Source organism: Netta rufina, assembly GCF_964035555.1.
Source record: "Netta rufina genome assembly, chromosome: 1".
NCBI classification, from domain to species: Eukaryota; Metazoa; Chordata; class Aves; order Anseriformes; family Anatidae; genus Netta; species Netta rufina.
In genome coordinates, this window is record NC_140123.1 from 47,927,584 (window position 1) to 47,945,868 (window position 18,285).

At 39.4% G+C, this 18,285-nt stretch overlaps 1 protein-coding gene across 1 annotated transcript; it reads right to left on the reverse strand.

Moving 5' to 3' along the window:
- Positions 1-10,879: 10,879 nt before the first annotated feature.
- On the reverse strand, positions 10,880-12,958 carry SLITRK1 (SLIT and NTRK like family member 1; the record flags this gene model as incomplete). Its single annotated transcript, XM_084286407.1, has 1 exon — positions 10,880-12,958. One exon carries the CDS (start codon positions 12,956-12,958, stop codon positions 10,880-10,882), a length of 2,079 nt encoding a protein of 692 aa, XP_084142533.1.
- Between the last annotated feature and the right edge of the window lie 5,327 nt (positions 12,959-18,285).

The following is an 18,285-nucleotide window of genomic DNA, read 5'->3' on the forward strand; positions in this document are numbered from 1 at the left end:
AATCTGATGTATATCATCTACAATCCAAGAAAACATAATCAAAACTGATTTAAGGAAGCTTAGATCTTTTGTCAGTATCAGGGTTTCATAAAGAGAGGAAAAAAAAATCTAGTATTTTGACCTCTGACCTTAAACCTTCAATCTGTCTTGTCAGTTAGTGCCAATTGTGGTTATATTGTTGTGGTTATACACATAATAAATATGTGCATTATGGATTTTACCTAGAATTACACTTATTCTACAGATTCAGAGAAGATGGAGAAGTCTATGATTGGTATCTTTCAGTAACTACTGACATAAGTACTTAGCTTAGTTTTCTAAGAAGCAAGGTGTTGGACTTAAGTTATTTTCATCTTTCATTTTTATTGACTTATACATATATATATATATATATGCATATATATGGTTGTTGGTGGTGGTTTTGTTGTTGTTGTTGTTTTTGTTGCTTAATTGGACCAAATTTAGTAAAATAAACAAGATTTTTTCTGTTTATTTTTCTGTTTATTTTATTACATAAAATATTTTGTAGTTATCAAAAAATTAAGCATAAGTTTTGTTATAAATGTTAGCTGGCTGATATTCTTTGTCTGTGATAAAGCTTTATTTTGATCTCATTAGTATTGAATTAATATAGGGATGTTCTCCTGAAGCCAACAGGTGGACTCCTTTGAAAAAAATGAAAATAAAATAAAAGACTTAACAAAACCCCTCATTTATATTATTGCTGTTGTTATTTTTATTTTACAAACAAATATATAATACTGTGTCATATATATATAACACTGTGTCATAACATTGAAAAAATAAAAAAATAAAAAAGTTCACCAAAGATTATTAGTTGCAAGTATCTTCAGTGTTTTGTTTTGTTTATAATAAATTGTGATATGACAGGAAAAAAGAAAAAAGAAAAAAGAAAAAGAAAAAAAATATGAATATATGAAGAATAGTCTTTAGCTTCATTTTTATATGTACACATTCTTATTTTTAATCAAAAGTTTCATCCTGAAGATGTTATTCATAAGTGTGATATTTATCACACTTAACTTTGGCAATATAAAAGTTAAATAGTGATGATAAAAGTGATGATTTAGCTCACTCAGCCTTAGGAGCTGCTTGGTTACCGACTGAGATCTCTAAATTCATATGCCCACAGTATGGCTGTTGCATTCCAGCCAAGGAACAGTTAAGATGCCTTAACATAATCATCCACTTAATGTATGCTAAAACATCTTGCTAGGAATACAGTTGCCAATCAGGAAAAATAAAATGTTTTAAACCTGTACAAGTATCTCAGGTACCCTAGGATTCCGTGAAGAGTGTCAGGTATCTAACGATGGACAACTCAAATGCTTTAAGATCCTTCTAAAATCCAGTCCTATATGTCTAACTTGAGTTCAAAAAGAATTATGTATTATGTTGTTGGACATCCATTTAAGATAATCCTGCCAATTTACTCTAGTAGTTTTAATATAAAAAATATTAGCTGACATGACAAACTAAACTCATTCCTATTTCTTTATTCTTTAATTACACAAAAATTCTTGCTGATGTATTCTCATATGCTTGTCCAGTCAAGCAATGTAAGGAAAAGCCAAAAGCAGGGACATCAGAGGAGGTTACAGATATCCTATGGGATTTATGAGAAGGAAATTTGTAATTAAACCTTAGGAAACTGGAAGTGAAAACAAAAACAACAAAACCACAATCAAACAACCAAACAAAGCCCAACAAAAATTAAAATGAACTTTTAAGACCATTAATGAATTTCTGAGTCAAATGTTGAGGTCACACCATGCATATTCACACTTTCAAATGAACAAGTAGAATTAAATCTTACACTCAAATTGTAAGTACAAATTTTATTGTGCCCACTTGTGAAAGGCTAGCCTGCTCTGTAGCTATTTTGTCTGGGGCAGAAGTAGTAAAGAACTCCAAAAAAAAAAAAAAAAAGAACATTTATTCAGGGTGGATTAACCATAATGGATTATCTATTATATATTATCTATTATTTATTATGGCTCCAGGTTCACTTAAAGTCTAGTTTTATTAATTTAGTAGGATATAGGATCCTGTTCCAGCCAAAGAGTTATGGAGCACTCAGTTCAAAAGGATAAAAGGATATATGTCCCACAGTTGTTTTCTAAGTTTTCTGTTTGACATTACTGTTTCACAATTTGGTTTTATATGAGAATTTAAGACTGACATTCCTGATCAAGATAGAGCAGGTATTTGCAACTGACTTCTTGATCTCTACACACACACACACACACAAAAAAAAAAAAGTTTTAAATGAACTTTTAAACTCCAACATTTAGGGAAAAAAAAAAATCAACTGAAAATTTCAGGTGTTTATCTGTGGATGGGAATTAGTTTTTTTTTGTTGGTGGTGTTTGTTTGTTTGTTTGTTTGTTTTTGTTGTTTTTTAAAGGTATGGATTAAATATATATGTTAAAACAATCTGTAGGTTTTTTTTTTATCATATTGGTTATGATTGAGTACTCTCAATTCTTCCACAACAATTATCTTAAATTTAAGTCTTTGTTAAATGTCTTTATTGTAAGTTTGTTGCCTCATAATCAGAAATTTATAGCTTTCACATAACCAACTATATCCACATATATAAACTATATTATAGAATTACCTGAACAATACTCTGCTAATGATGTAACACTGACAGCCAGAATGTATCCTTCAAAATATTAAACCTATTTTTAAATCTTATTAGCATTTTTTTCCTTCACATTTATTGAATTCTCAGTATCCATAACATAACAGACATTCTCAGATGTAATGCAAAAATCAACTAAGAATCCTTACATTTATTATTCAGGTTGCAACCTATGAGTACTATGAATTTGTTTAAAATACAGATGAGTCTTAGTTAATACATATGCATGTAACTAAGCTAATAAATGTGGACAAATTAGTAATTTATGAATCTGTAGTAAGAATCACTTCTTTTTTTCACAGTTTAACTTCAATAATGTCTTACTATAAGGTCAAAATAAACAATCTAATAATCTTAAATATAATTTATTCTGTTCTTGAAAACTCTTGTCTTATACTAAAATTTTAGTTAGTTAATATTATTGTTTAATAACAACAGGGTCATTGAAAGGTCTTTCAAAAACTTATTGCCTCCTGCTCCTCAAAGAACCTTTAAGTCAATATAAGTAGGTTTTTTTCAGTTCAGGCCTAGAGTTCTTCTTCCTGAATAATTTAATTCCTGTGCATTCCTCTTCTTTCTTGCTCTTGCTAACTTTTGTTTGTGCATCATCTTCTTACTTATGCATACATAACTTAAAGCATGAAAATGACGAAAGCCAAAAGCCAAGGAAAAAAAAAAAAAAGAGAGAGAGAGAGAAAGAGAGGGAGATAAAGTACATTTGGGCTGTTTTCTGCCCATAGGACATATGCATCTTAGTTTACTGTATAAAGAAAGAAAAGAGAAAACCCTTTAATCTAAAAGATATCAATATTATTTTTACCATTACTAATATAATTATCCACCATTTTTAGTGTCATAGGGTAGAACAAAATTTGTGACAGTGATATAAGATTAATACCACAGTTAAAATGTACTCATATGAAAATGTAGGGAAAAAAAAAAAAAAAGACTATTTCAGTAGGTTATCCCTTTACTTGCACTTCAAGTCAAGGTCAAGGTCAACTACCATGACACATAAGAGAGAATCAACATCACGTTTGTTTTTTGAGTAGATCATGTTTATCAGAATTCCAAACAAGTTGGCTAAAACAGATAAAATTCTATAATAAAGGCACACGATACTGGTCTTTATAACCCCAGTAACTACTTTTGAATTCCCAAGCTGTAACTGTGGAAAAAAAAATCTTTTACATTTTTTGTTTTCATTCTTCCCTTTTGTACCCAGTCCAAGTGATATCACTTCTCTTTAAAAGTTCACATTGTTTGCAGAGTGCCCACAATACCACCAACTTTGTCATGCCATATATGATTTGAGCAAATTGATACATCCACTTACAATATGACTAATAGACTCTGGGGTCTAGCCACATCTTCTACATCCTGCACTTAAATATTTCCTACCATCTGTCTTCTTTTTATGATACCTCATGTGAATAGGTTGTTACAGTGTATCCTTAATTAAATTATATTTTTCCCTTTTCAATCCTCCGGTGAAAAACCATTTACAGCTTGGCACTTTTTTTCACAAAAGAAATTTCCTTCTAAAACACTTACTACTATATTTTCTCATCCATTGCTAGCATTTATCTCTCATTGTGATCCTCTTAATGACTTCAATAATGACTATAACCCTGGAGTATTGTATTCCTCATTTATATTTCAAGCTTGACCCAAGAACCAGTTATTTGCTACTACGGGAGAAGCAATAATTGTCTGGATTTGTTGGTGTTGTTATATTTTTGTTTCCTTAGTGTTCTAATATGTTATGACATTTCTATTATAGTTATTATGTACTATATCAATTTCTAAAAGCACTGGCTAAAATAGGAGTCCATCCTATTCAAAAGCAGTCATTAGGATACAATCTCCAAGTCAAAGAACTAGGACTTTTTTAAAAGACAAAAATAAAATCCAAGTTAAGAAAACAGATGGAAAAAAAATGTGTGGGGTGCATTTGACCCAACTAATACTCTCTAAATTTAAGTCGTCTTTTGAAAATGAAATGCCATGTCTCAGGTAACTGTCTTTGACATTTTGTATAATTTCAAGGATTTGATTTAGTTCTAAACTGCATTTAATAATCTGTGGTTCAGGTGTATATAACTTAATTACACTTAGATTTTAAATACTTTGCCCATTCATAGACACACAGTGCTATTTGTGGTATCTTAAAGTATCTTGCATGATCACCAGCTGACCATATCTTTTTCTAACCTTGAGTCTTTTCTTTTAACACCATGCAGACAGCTAAAATACAAAAGTAATTCAAATAAATTATGTGGGCCAAGTGAACTAAGTCACCAGCCTCTTGGTGTATATCCATGATACAATTCAATTCTTCCCACATGACTGGGAATTTGAAATGTTCTAATTTATCCCACCTAGGCTCTAGTCACACTCCAAAAACTTATGAGTGTACCCTAGTCCTTATGCTGTATCTATCAGCCTCATGCATGAGGACACTGCTGGTTTGTGCACAAGCATCTCAATCAAACCCATCAAGCTAGGTGAGAGGTGTATAGCCTACACTCTAGGTTATATAGTGAGCCAGAAAGTGAAACACATAACCTAATTTTTTCCACTACTTCTTAATTTCTTCACAGCTCATCTGCACTACGTTTTTGACCCTTCTCCTGAACTCTCATTTAAAAGAATAAGAAAACAAAACAAAACAAAACACTAGCTTCATATTCCTTTTTTTTTTGTTTGTTTGTTTTCCCACAAGCCACATTTTGATTAATTTTGTTTGCTAAATTGTCCATTTGCAAGACAGTTGCAATTGATTCAGGAATGATAAAGTAAAAAAAAAAAAAAAAAATGACAAGCCATGCTTATACAAACCTGCTTTGAGATCAAAGCTTGAGGGCTCTGTCTGAACAGTCATGACATCAACAAAAGTCATTAAAAGCTAAGGTTATTTTTTCTACTGGCTTAGTTGGAAACTTTCTGAAAATGATCAATATTTCAACCGAATAGAAAGGGAGAAACATGAAGAAGGAGTTCTGATACAACCAATAATATTGTAAAGCACTTTGTCCCACCAATAATGTTAAAACAATGGCACTCAAAGCAGTAATTCCGTTAGAGTTAACTGTATCTTCTACAATGGGTTATTTCTGTCCTTTCACTATGCATTTTCAGTCTTAGCTTTCAAGTGACTGATGTAGGAGACTGCTATTTTCTTCAGGGATATTTCTTCTGAGTTTGGTCCTCTCTCACATAACTGAAGAATGCATTTAAGAAGTATAAACAGAAATTGATTCAGAAACTTTATCGGATAAATGAAACCATTCAGCATGATGATGTGTTGATTGACCTGGCAATTAATCTTGAAGAAGTAATACTGAAGAATCTCTTTTATATTTCTCCAACTACAAGATAATAAGACAACAGTTTCTGAAACTCTCAGACAATTATGTTGAATATCATCTGTTACAAGTTTACCCATTAAGCTACTACTGATATACATAATCTGAATGAATATCTAACACAGTATTTGAAGCACTTTTCAGTCCGCATTTTCTCCAATGATAATATTTCTATGTTTGGGAAAAACTGAGGATAATAATAAAATGTTTCCTGTAATTTTCATTGGCCATTTCCATACAGCTAATACAGTTCAGAGCATTTTAAACATTAAACAAATATCTGGGTGATTTAGTGCAATGGTGTTTTACCAATATATACCATGAATTCTTCCCTTTCTGACTTGTTCCCAAATAGTGAAAAAAGAAGTACTCATGCAGTAGCCAGTTCAGAAGTCCTGTCCATTACACAGAAATTCCTTCACCATAAATCACAAAAGTCACACAAATATGAACTGAACATACACATGGAATAAGTTTCAGTCAAAGAAATTATCCTACTTTACATATATACCTACAGAAACTTTTCTAAATACAAAAACATCTATTTGAGGAAGTCCATAATCATCTAGAAATGCTCACTCTGGACCACACATGAACAAAAATATAGTGAAAAATGCTCAACAGAGAAAGGGTTTACCTCTTTACTAAGAGTTACCTCTCTTTGGGAAGAAACTTTTATATGTGGGAGACCTAGAAAACAGCTCATGGCTAATAAAGGCTATGGTTTCTTGCTGCCCTAATGAGTTTTGCCACCGGCTTAAGAAACTGTGAAATGTTATCTTAACATCTTTTCTACCTGAGTAAAGTACACAAATCCTTTTCTTTTCCATTAGAAAAAATCTGATCCCACTCTTGTTACAGTTTGTGTCATCTCAGTTTACTAGTAGATCTGAAAGATTGTATATTCAATTAAATTGTTCTAAAGTTATAAAATAACCTGGCACAACCAAAAAAACTAGTAAAGCAATGTAACAACACACCCCTCTGCAGTTTTATCTGTACAATTATGCTCAAAAAGATATGTAACACCTAATTTAAAACTTTATCAATGCTAAAGTTCCATTCAGTCTTCTGCAATGACATGTAAGAGGCTACCATGCATACAGAAATATTTCTATGGCAACAGTTTAAAGTCTAGGCTATTCTTAGATGAAGTGTTTTCAGAGAAAAAAAAAAAATTATTTTGCAGTGTTCTGTTTTGTTTCAACTGACTAACTATCTGTTTTAACTAACTAATTATCTGTTTCTTTCATCTACGTCCTTTCTGAAACAAAAGAAATCTATTGTGATGAATGAAACAAGAGAGAAGTAACTTAATGTGATATATGTTATGCCGGAAGTTATGAGATTCTTCTTAAATTAGCAGAAAAGCAAAATCATGTACTGAAAATGATATTATTCAGGCTTCTAATGTTAAAAGTATTATTAAAACAGGCTTGATATAAATTAAAACATATATGGTTGTTGTTGCTGTTTTTAATGACAGACAGCTAACTATACGTTTCACATATTTGCACTTCCTTATCCTTTAATGCATCCTCTTTCCTTCTTTCTTTCTTTCTTTCTTTCTTTCTTTCTTTCTTTCTTTCTTTCTTTCTTTCTTTCTTTCTTTCTTGGGAGTGTTTTTGTTTGTTTGTTTGTTTGTTAATAAAATGACCTTGGAAGTGCAAATTTTACAAATAAGATAAACACTGTAATTCAAAACTTGATAATGATGTGGTCTCAGAGAGTTAGATGATCTATGTGTCTGAAGGGAGAGTATCTGACAGAATAAATACATGGGAGTGTTAAAATCAGAAAGTGTCACAGAAATAAAAATGGTTGTTTTTATATATATATATTTTTCCCCCACCTGCAACACAGAAACATTCATAAATGCATGGCTTCAATATCCCAATTGAACCAACATTTCTATGAAAGTGTGCTAATGAACTAGCACTTTAAGGAAAGTTGAGGATCAAAGTTACAAGCTTATTCTATATCTCAATGATGAATCATAATCATATATGTTTAGTATTATATGGTCTGGATTGCATGCATGTCTGGCCTCAGCCAGTGACTTGGTATATTTAATATACTACGTCTTTTATTTTAACCTCCATAACAGTGGCTGTAACATAATAATGATTTTTAGCATGAGGTGTATTCATACTGCTCTCACTTCTTCAATTTTATCACTGCAATATCATGGAAAAGGCAGCATGATTTAAGTGGTAGTCCAGTGTATTTTCTTATTCTTAAATATTTTGGGGAGGCTATGCTTAAATTGAAGTTGATGGCCTCTTAAGAGCAGAAATACTGCCTTGTAGCATTTTCTTTTTCTTCTCAAGCACAATAACAAACTAGTGACTCTACTGCCATCACTTTGTCTTACACGGCATGCCTCTGTGGAACAATCAGTCTAACAAAGCAGGAGGAAATAAAGAAGGGTCCTTGGAATTGAAATGATTTATATAATTAAACAGGACACTCTGTTTCCAAAGCTGCACAATCAAACTTCAAGGTATTTTCTAGGAGACTGCAGACTTTTCCATATTGATAAAGGATTCTGTAAGAATGATCTATTCCTCACATTTAATACTTCAGTAACACCTGGGATCAGGCTTCTGCCTCGTTTTCAAGAGTGTATCAATTGCAGTGTCTGTGTATGTATGTCTGTTTTCTCATTGTATATCCCAAAGGTGAGCATTTTCTATAAAGCAAACCGAATCAGTATTTGAAGTTTAGCAAGTCCCTGATGGTGTTTTACTCTTTAAAAGGATTCTCTGCCTGAAGAAAGCTAGAAGCAACGTGACTGAAATTCTCCATATCTCCACTGGGATTTGAGCTCTGAGTTACAAGTGATTTGTAGGGGCTTTTGCCTCTACGAGTATTACAGGGGTGAGGGGCACTTTCCCATACACAAACAGGAACAAATGCAAGTTGCCTGAAGTCTAACCACAACCCTGCACTGTGTTTGTTTCAGCATCTAATATTAAAGGTGCAGCAATCCAGAGCAGGGATGGGAAAGTCCTTTCACTAACTAGTTTTCCCACTTTCAGTAGCTGCTGGAGCCCAGCCACATCCAGTAGCCTCACCTCGTCAGCAGTCCAGCAGACTACATACAGGACTGAAGTGCTGACCAGTGAAAGCTGTCTCTGGTTTAATGAGACCGAGGTAGGCAGAGTCAATTAAATCAAATTCCCACTAACATCCCTAATATATCTGCAGTGTGTGCAGAAGGGGTGGCAGCAGCAGCAAGAGATTCACAGTATTAATAAAGGGATTCACTGCCACATTACAAAGGAGAGAGAGAGGGAGAGGCAAGGAAGAGGAGGCAGGAAACTTCTGTGTGTTATTTACATTGGGAAAGAGTGTTTATGCCTCTGCGTGTGAATGAATGAGAGAGAGGAAGGGAGATAGAGAGAGAGGGAAGCGGGGGGGGGGGGGGGGGGGGGGGAAGGGGAGGGGGGAAGGGAGAAGCACACACACAGAGCACTGAAAGGAGGCTCTGTCCCCTAAACCCAAATAACCCACTTGCAAGAGCTGGTACTGGAAAAATGGTAAGGACCAGGAGTTGAAAACATTTTCACTTTAATACTGAAAAAATATGCCATTATAAAATCCTCGAATAGAATTAGTAAGTTTCACTTGCTTCCTCAGTTCTGATTTCCTCAAGTTATAGTAAGATTTACAACAGCACAGAATTTTCTACCATTAAACTTTGCAGCCTAAGCACTAGAGTGACATTAATTGGTCATGCTTAACTGCCTTGGATTTTTTTTTTTTCTTTGAATGTTTACACTGTTACCATAATATAAATCAAGGGTACTAATTTTTACATTCAGATGGAAAGGCAATACTGAATATGTATATTGAAAAAGAAGAGAGAGAAAACAAAATCAAAGCCTCCCCCCCTCCCCCCAAAAAAGAAATTAAACCCTCCATCAAGAAAACAGGTATCTCCCAATAAAGTCATCCCCTCCTCAATGAAAAAAAAAAAAAAAATCAGATGAGAATATTCATGCAACTATGTCTTAAATAAAACCTTTACATTTTTCCACAGTAAAAGTACGATTTCTACTGCCTATTGATCACACAAAAATGGCGAAATGGCACTTTTATTATTATTATACTGTATTTCTTATATAGAAGGTTTGATATGAAGGGACTTATCAGGTAAGAGGGATGATGGTGTGAACTAGACGTTGCTTCCAGTTGGGGGCTGGAGCGTCCCTGGGGTGCGTTGAATCCATGCGAGCCATGCAGCACTTTTTTTTTTTTGTTTGTTTGTTTGTTGGTTTGATTGATTGTTTGTCTGTCTTTATTTTTAATTATTATTATTTTGCTTTTTGTTCATTTGTCCGTTTCGGAGTCGGAGTCATTTATTTACATTACATTCATGCCTTCGTGCAACTTTCCGCTCCTGCTTTGCTGTCAGGAGGAGGCTGACACCAGCCTTTCCTCCGTCCCCCTCCTCTTCCTCGCCTTTCGGAGAGGGGTGCGTCCAAAAGGGAAGAAGGCGGAAAAGCAAAACGACTCCCAGCACAACAACACAAAAGCCCAACAAAACCAACAGCCGTGGTTCTCGCTGCCGGAGCAGCAGGAAGAGTGTCCTCGCTCGTCCATTGCCGCCCCGGCGGAGCACGGGCGGGGGGTGCTCCCGTCGCGGGGGGCTGCGCCGAGCTGGGGGGGGTTGCGGCCCGGCGCCGGCCTCCCCGCAGCGAGCACCGGGCACAGCGCTTGCAGTGGGGGACAAGGGCGAGTGCGCGCGTGTTTTATTTCTCACAGAAGGAAACCGAGGTGCAGAGACGTTCCTGACTAGCAGCGCAGGGCCGGTCCCCGGGTGGCGGCCGCCCCCGCCTCAGTCCGACAGGGAGTGGGAGCCGCAGTCGTAAACCCTGTGGGCCCCGTCGGTGCTGTAGGGCCCGTTGTGCCAGTAGGATGAGTCGCAGACTGTCTGCAAGGAGTTGATTTCAGATGCAGACGAGTTGGCGTCCCTCCTCTTGGACCGCTTTCTGTTCCTCAGGATGAACACCAGCATGCCAACCACCGTGAAAGCAGAGGTCACAAAAACCAGCAGGAGCCCTGGCACCAGCACCGAAATGGAGACCCGGCTGGTCTCCAAGTAGGAGTTGGAGTGAGTGCCTGTCTCTGCAAAGCCGGTGCTGTTTTTGTTGGTAGAACTTAGTGTGGGTGATATTTTCAGCTGAGGGCAAATCACGTCATTGGAGAGAGACTCAAAATCCTCCTTGAAGAAATCTTCTGGGGACTCACACCTCAGATCGCTCATAATCACCTTGGGGCGCAACATCTCCGCCCACTGTTTGAAAGGCACAATAGGGCAAGTACAGTCCCACGGGTTGCCATGCAGATCGATCTGGGTGATGGAGGTGAGCTGGTCCAACACCCCCGCTACCGGGAGGTACATGAAATAATTGTTGTGTATGCTCAGTTTGGAAAGTGAGACCCCGGCGAAGACATCGACTGGGAGAGACCTCAGTAGGTTGTTGTTGAGGATGAGGACTCTCAGTTTGGGCATTGCATTGAAGGTTCCAGGCATGATCAGCTGGATCCCATTAAATTCCACATTCAGGTACTCCAGGTTTTGCAGCCCAGTAAATTTCTCCCGGGACAGGGTGTCTAGGTAGTTGCTATCCATATACAGCCATCGGAGATCAAAGAGGTTCTTGAAGGTGTTGTTCTCAACGGTGGCTATGTTGTTGTTGCCCAAATCAAGTAAATTAAGTTTCCGGTAATCCAGAAAGTGGGATTTCCTGATGGTGTGTATTTTGTTGTCTCTCAGAAACAGCTCCTGCACATTGGATGGTTTAGGCTTCAAATCCACCAAGCTGCTCACATTCCTGTCATTGCAATTAACCTTTAAACCCGAGCCAGGGATCTGATCACAGCTGCATATCTGAGGGCAGGACAATGTAGTCAGTAGCTTGCTCTTTGCGCTAACTGTCGACACAGCAGCAGTGGGTCTAGTCTTGATTTGCCAGTTGACAGGAATCTTTGTACCTCCATTTGGACCAGATCCTGGTGTGGCAGGGTCTTCCTTGCCATGTATTTTAAAGGGGGTTGGAATGGGACCAGGATCGCAGGTTTCTTCTTCAGCAGGGGGAGCAGCTAGACTAGAATCCACTCTGTTCTTTTTGCACAGCTCTTGCTCTGTGGTCTCATTTAAATCTTTGCCCTGCAACCTAGTGGGAGCTTCACAAATCACTCTGCCGATCAAAGCATTTTTGGGTATATTTTCCAGCCATTCCTTCAACGACAGCAGGTCGCAAGTACAGTCCCAGGGGTTATCCTCTAGCAGGATTTCAGCAATGCCTGGGATCTGCTCCAGGACCTCCTCATAAGGCAAGGTTTTAAGACGGTTTCCCCGGAGGTCGAGGTGGGTGATCGGCACATACTGAAACACGTTGGGGGGCAAGGTGCTGATGAGATTGTCATTTAAAATCAACACCTCTAGTTTGTTTAAGTCCCTAAATGCTCCCGGGTCAATATCCCGCAATAGATTAAAATCTGCCTGGAGGTATTCCAGATCGTCCAGCCCCAGGAAAGTCTGCTTCCTGAACGATTTGATCTTGTTGTTGTTTATGTGCAAGCGTTTCACCAGCTGCAGCCCAAGAAAAGCCCCAGGAACAATCTCATGCAAACCGTTGTTTTCCATGTGCAAACTGACTGCATTGTAAAAGTTAGCAAACTCATTAGGGAAAAGTCGAGTCAGGGAATTTCCATGCAGAAACAAATGGTAAAACTGGGAAGTTGGGGCGGTGAAATGTTGCAGGCTGGTAAATCCCTTTTTCTCACAGTCTACGTGCAAATCCCCTTCTATCTCGTTGCAGGCACAGATCTTCTCTTTGCAAACGTCCCCTGTAACGTTTCCAGCAGCAAAACAAAGAGACGTCTCCAGCAACAGAATCCAAAGCAGCATTTTTAAACCGAGCAATTCATTCCCGATTTCATCACAAAGTAACAGCAACCATCCTCCTCACACGGAAAGCAATTCCAGTCCATTCAATACATGAAATGTCCGAAACACCACCAACGGGGGGGGGGGGGGTCGAGGTTGGGGGGGGGAAATGCGGGGAGAGGAAGCAAGAAGGGTCGGCGGAGGAGCGGGGGGGGCTTTTTCTTTGCTCCTCTCTCCCCCCCCTCCCCCGCAGCACACACATAGAATTGCAACAGCCCGGATTCCAGTCAATAATTATATCCACAAACTATCCAGGCACGTACTGCAAGGCACGAAAAAAAAAAAAAAAAAAAAAAGTAGAGGAAAAAAATAAAAATAATCCCCCTTCTCGATTCTCCCCCCACCCCCCTCCCTCCCTGACGGTTCCCGGGCAAGAAGCTAAGCGGAGATCTGCCGGCCGGGCTGTCTCACCGTCAGGGAAACGGTGCCGGCCGCCGCCAGCCGCAGCATGCCGGAGAGGAGCGGGTGGAGCGCGCCGCGGTGTGCGCGGAGGCTGCGCGTGTGCGCGGCTCCCGCTCCGGCTCGGGCTCGGCGCCGGGCTGACCTTGTGGCGCGGGGCCGCGGGGCCGCCCGCCGGGAGCTGTCCGGGCTGCCGGTGCTGAAGACGCTGCCTAGGCGATGGCCGCCGAGCCCCCGGCGCTGCGCGGCGCCCCCTGCCCCCGCTGCGCTGCGCCGCTGCCCATGCTGCCTGCGGCGGGAGCCTGCAGAGGGGTCGGGGCTCCCCGACAGAACGACGGACTGACAGACCGACCGAGCGACCGCGCCGCGCCTCGCCTCGCCCTGCCGGCCGCGCTGCCTCCCCTCGTCGCCCGCGCCCTCGCTCGCTCTTCTTTCCGTTTTCTTCCGCTGCTGCCGAGCCGCACGCTAAGCTCGCACACACTCACAGGCACGCAGGGGGAGAGTTGCTAAGAGGCTCTGCTCGTTTCAACCTGGTGCACTCTGAAAGATCTGACACCCTCTGCTGAGCTGCAGTGGCAAAAATCCGACTGCTGAGGGAATGCTGGAGAAAAAAAAAAAAAAATCAATTCACATACAGAGCAAGCGTTAAAAACGCTGGCATTATAAACTGTCGATCTGTTTAGATGCTTTGCTTTCTCTTAAATAGATTAATTAATTTATTCTTTTTTTTTTTTTCTTTTTTTTTTCTTTTTTAAGATGGAAAGTTTAGTGTTCCCCTCCTCCCGACCTGATCCCTATTGCCCCTTTTCACACACACTCATACCTGCACAAGCAGGCGAGGAAGGTTTATTTGCCTTATTGTATGTCCCAATGGCTTGTACAGAATTAGTGTCAGGGTGTCAAGCGAATAGCAATTTGAGGTAATTATCCTGCACGCCATTTTTATCGTTGCTTTAAATGCATTTCTTCCTCCTCTGCAGTCTATAGCGTTTCATGCTTTCTGGTGTTCTCCATACAATGTAGAACCGTAGATTATTGCATTATATATATATATATATATATATATATATATATAATTTAGATGATCACGGAGAAGGAAGGGGAGAGGGAGGAGGGGATTACTGCACTGTTAACAATTCACGGTACCTACAGAGTACAGTGTCTCCCTTAAGGAGGGGAGAAGGCTGATACTGACAGCTGTGCATTTTGACATTCTTATCTACATACATAGAATTACATAGGCACGTATGTGCACGCATATATATTTCTCTAGGGATACTCCTAATACGCGCTGTGTGGAAATACAACAGCTGCTCCCCACCCCCCACTCCCACCCCCACCCCCTGCCGCCCTTTCCAGCTCCCACCCTTCTGACAAAAGAGATTACACAGCGGAAAAAAATCGGTGCCTGGCCTTAAAGAAAGGAGCCAGGCACGCAAAAGTTTCTGCATCGTTTGGACGGGTTTCAGATGCCTACGAGCAAAGAACCAGTTGCACCTCCCTCCGGTGGTGCAAGTGGAAAGCTGCTTTTCCCCGTGCCTTGTCAGAGGAGGCGGGGGTGGCGGCGGGGGTGGCGGCGGGGGCGGCAGCCACCGGGTGCCTCCTGCAGCCCGGGGCTGCGCCTCTCCTGTCCGGCGCCGCCGATTAACTTTGCGGCATACTGGTATGGGAGGATGCAACCGCGGAGGTGGACCGGAGGAGGTTTATTTATAGGGAAAGCCAGGGAGCCATATGGAGACTGCACCGTTGGTCCCGGCGGCATGCTAATTTGGTCAAAGCTTTTTTTTTTTTTTTTTTTTCTCCCTGACTGCTGCTTCCAAGTAAATTAGACATCCTGCTGACGATGATCTTATCAAATTAATGCAATTAGACCACGGACAAATTACAACAGTTGCCATGGCCGTTTCGGGTCCCCAGGATGAAGATTTGGCCTTTGCGGTGGTCAGGGACTGCGGAAGGAGAGGGAAGCTGGGGGAGGAAACGGGACAAGAGAGAGAAACGAAACAGACAAAAAGAGAGAAAGAGACAAATACTGGCTCTGAAAACGCCTGCCCAATAAATTACTAACGGGACAGAAGAGATAAAATGCCACTGAGAGAGAAAGCACCACAAGAAATATATTAGTGGTTTAATTAGGAGAAAAAAAAGAGGGAAAAGAGACTTGGCGCCACGTTGAGGCGCATTAATTCATTTCTCCTGTCGGTTTCTTTGACTTTGCTTCTCGGTGCATGCCGGGGGGTGGGAGGGATCTAGGCTGGCTGGAAACGTTCCGTGGATCAAGAATTGCAGCGTCGAAATGCAGGGGGAGCCGGAGGCAAGAAGGCTCCCGTGAAAGTCCGTGGACGGAGGTGGGAGAGTCAGGGGAAAGGAGCAGGCTTAGGGCGGGGACAAGGGACGGGAGGGGGCCGGGGCAGGAGTTAGCAGAGGCTACCCGATCTCCGTGAGTAAAGGCACGGGGGAGGAAACGCTGAAATTCTGGAGAGTGTTGAATGCTCACAGGGAAGTGGGGCAGGAGGACCAAAGAGCTTGTTCTCTTCCTGCCCGAGAATAAAGCTTCCAAGCATCTTTACCTTCGTGTTATTAAAATTGCTCAGGAACCGTAAAAACAATCAAAATGCAACCAGAGAAGCTGAATATTAACAAGATATGAAATAAATAAATACGAATCAAATAAAAGGAAGGAGACAATGATCTGCTGTTGAAGCATGAAGGACAAATAGCCTGCTTCTTCCAAGAGATGTGCTGAGAGGTGGGAAGTAGTGGAAGCCATCTGAGGCCTTGGAATTTCAAAATGGAAAAAGAAGGTAAACATTTGTCAGAAGATGTAACAGTATTTATGGGTAATATGTAACTTCCAAGAGAGAGTATTTAGATAAGGAGCCTTTTGTACTTGCAGCTGTATACTTTGGAACTATAAAGAGAGATTTATATATGTCATATATGTATTGAGAGAGAGCATCTGCCATGTAAAGGTTATCATCTACAAGACAAGTCAGGGAAGAAGAAAAATATATCCATTTTAGATTTGATATTTGAAGTTTTGGTTCTTTAAGTCAAGTTACACAGGAAAGGTGTGTCAGTGCCAGGAAATAATTCTGTTTCTAAACCTATCCAGTGCCATAATCCTAAATTTCCAGATTTTCTCATCTTCTTGAATAACGTATCGAAATATATATCTTTGGAGAAGGGGCTTGTCTCTAATTGTTTTAAGGAAATACCTGCTCCTGGATGAGGTTGATCAGAATCCCTCTGGTTAATATTTTTTACTTTTTTTGTAGTGTGGTAAAGTTAGAGATCATGCAGCACTGAAGCCCCAGTGAAATTGGTTCTTTACAATTCAGTATAAGCATCCCATTTTAAAACCCATACACAGGCTGAACAACCAGAGCTTACATTATCCACTCCAAATTATCCAGTGGATCAGACAGGGGAAAGAGCACCAATGAAGAGTTCTGTTCTATCTTCCTTGACTCCTTTCATTATCTGATGCCTTTTGCCTCCTGCTTCTCTCTGAAGATTCTAGAAATCTAAAGAAATAAGCTTCCCACTTAAACCTTTCTTTTGTGATTAAAGTCCTGTACTTAGCCAAACACAAGCAATTTGACTTGGACTTCACACTTGACTTCTAAATGGGTATGTTTTTATTCCTAATATGGAAAATACCTTCAAATAGGCAAAAGTACTGGGCTACTTTTAAATTTTCCTAACTGGTAATCTCCCACCTCCTGTTTATAACTATACAAGTAGCATTGGTTAAGGGTGTATTTAGATCATATCAAGCCATGTTTAAAAAACAAACAAAGCAAGCAAACAAACAAACAAAACAAAAATAGTTACGACATCTAACATTGCAGATTTTGCAAAACAGAACTCAGAGTATCTGTGAAGTCTCTACACAACAAAAATTATTACAGTAGATACTCTGCTTGTTACGTACTTGTGCTATGTACAGTAAAATCAACTTCTCTGTTTCTATGGGAGATAATAACCACTTTTTCTATGGGAGATATATGTGTGTGTGTGTGTAAGCATACATAAATATATACAAACATATGTATATATGTGTATATGTGCACGTACTACAAGCAATGATGGATGCAGCAAATAGAAAAATCATAGGATCATTATTTCATTTGACATTATGTCTTTATTCAGGTTTTGGCTATTCTGGGATGGAAAGTTAACACAGGTATCTCTATATGTTGATGCAGCCCCTCTAGAAACTATGTTGCCTTAAGTATACAATGACTTTAGACAAGTTCAAATCATCTGGTTTTAACTTAGGGTAGCGATATGTTCGCCAGATGGAGCTCTGCAAAATGATACAGTATTGGATGATGAAAAAATTTTAAAAAAATTTATATTTTCTATATAAAGAAAGGAAAGTTGGATAAGTAGTTTGCCTGTTTCCATCTAGTGGGTAGGAGACTGGCTCTGGATTAGAAAATCAAAATTTTTTATCTTCTGCAGTGTAAGAGCATTATGGCCCACATGTTCTCCTTTCTTGGCTCCAAAACTCAACCAGCAGACTACAAGCCCTCTTGCTGTAGCTGTTCTATTTTACAAGAAAAAAAAAAAAAAATCCTTGAACAAGAGAAAGTTTGATGGGACAGTATGAGTTTACAACCTACTGCTTACAGCATGTAGTGTGAAGAGCCCTGGGAGAACTTGCTTGCATTGTGGTTTCATATGAGACTGAACTTGACCTTGTAGCCTTCACACATCAGATATTTAGATTGTGGAGCCTGTACTAAAACCCAGACTTCCTTTCTCCAGTACACTTACTCATCAGACATTGCAATAATTTTAGGTTGGAAACATTGGCCTGAAGAGGTCACAAGTTTTTTCTTAAAAGCTTTATACAATAGGTGTCAGATATGTGAACAGGT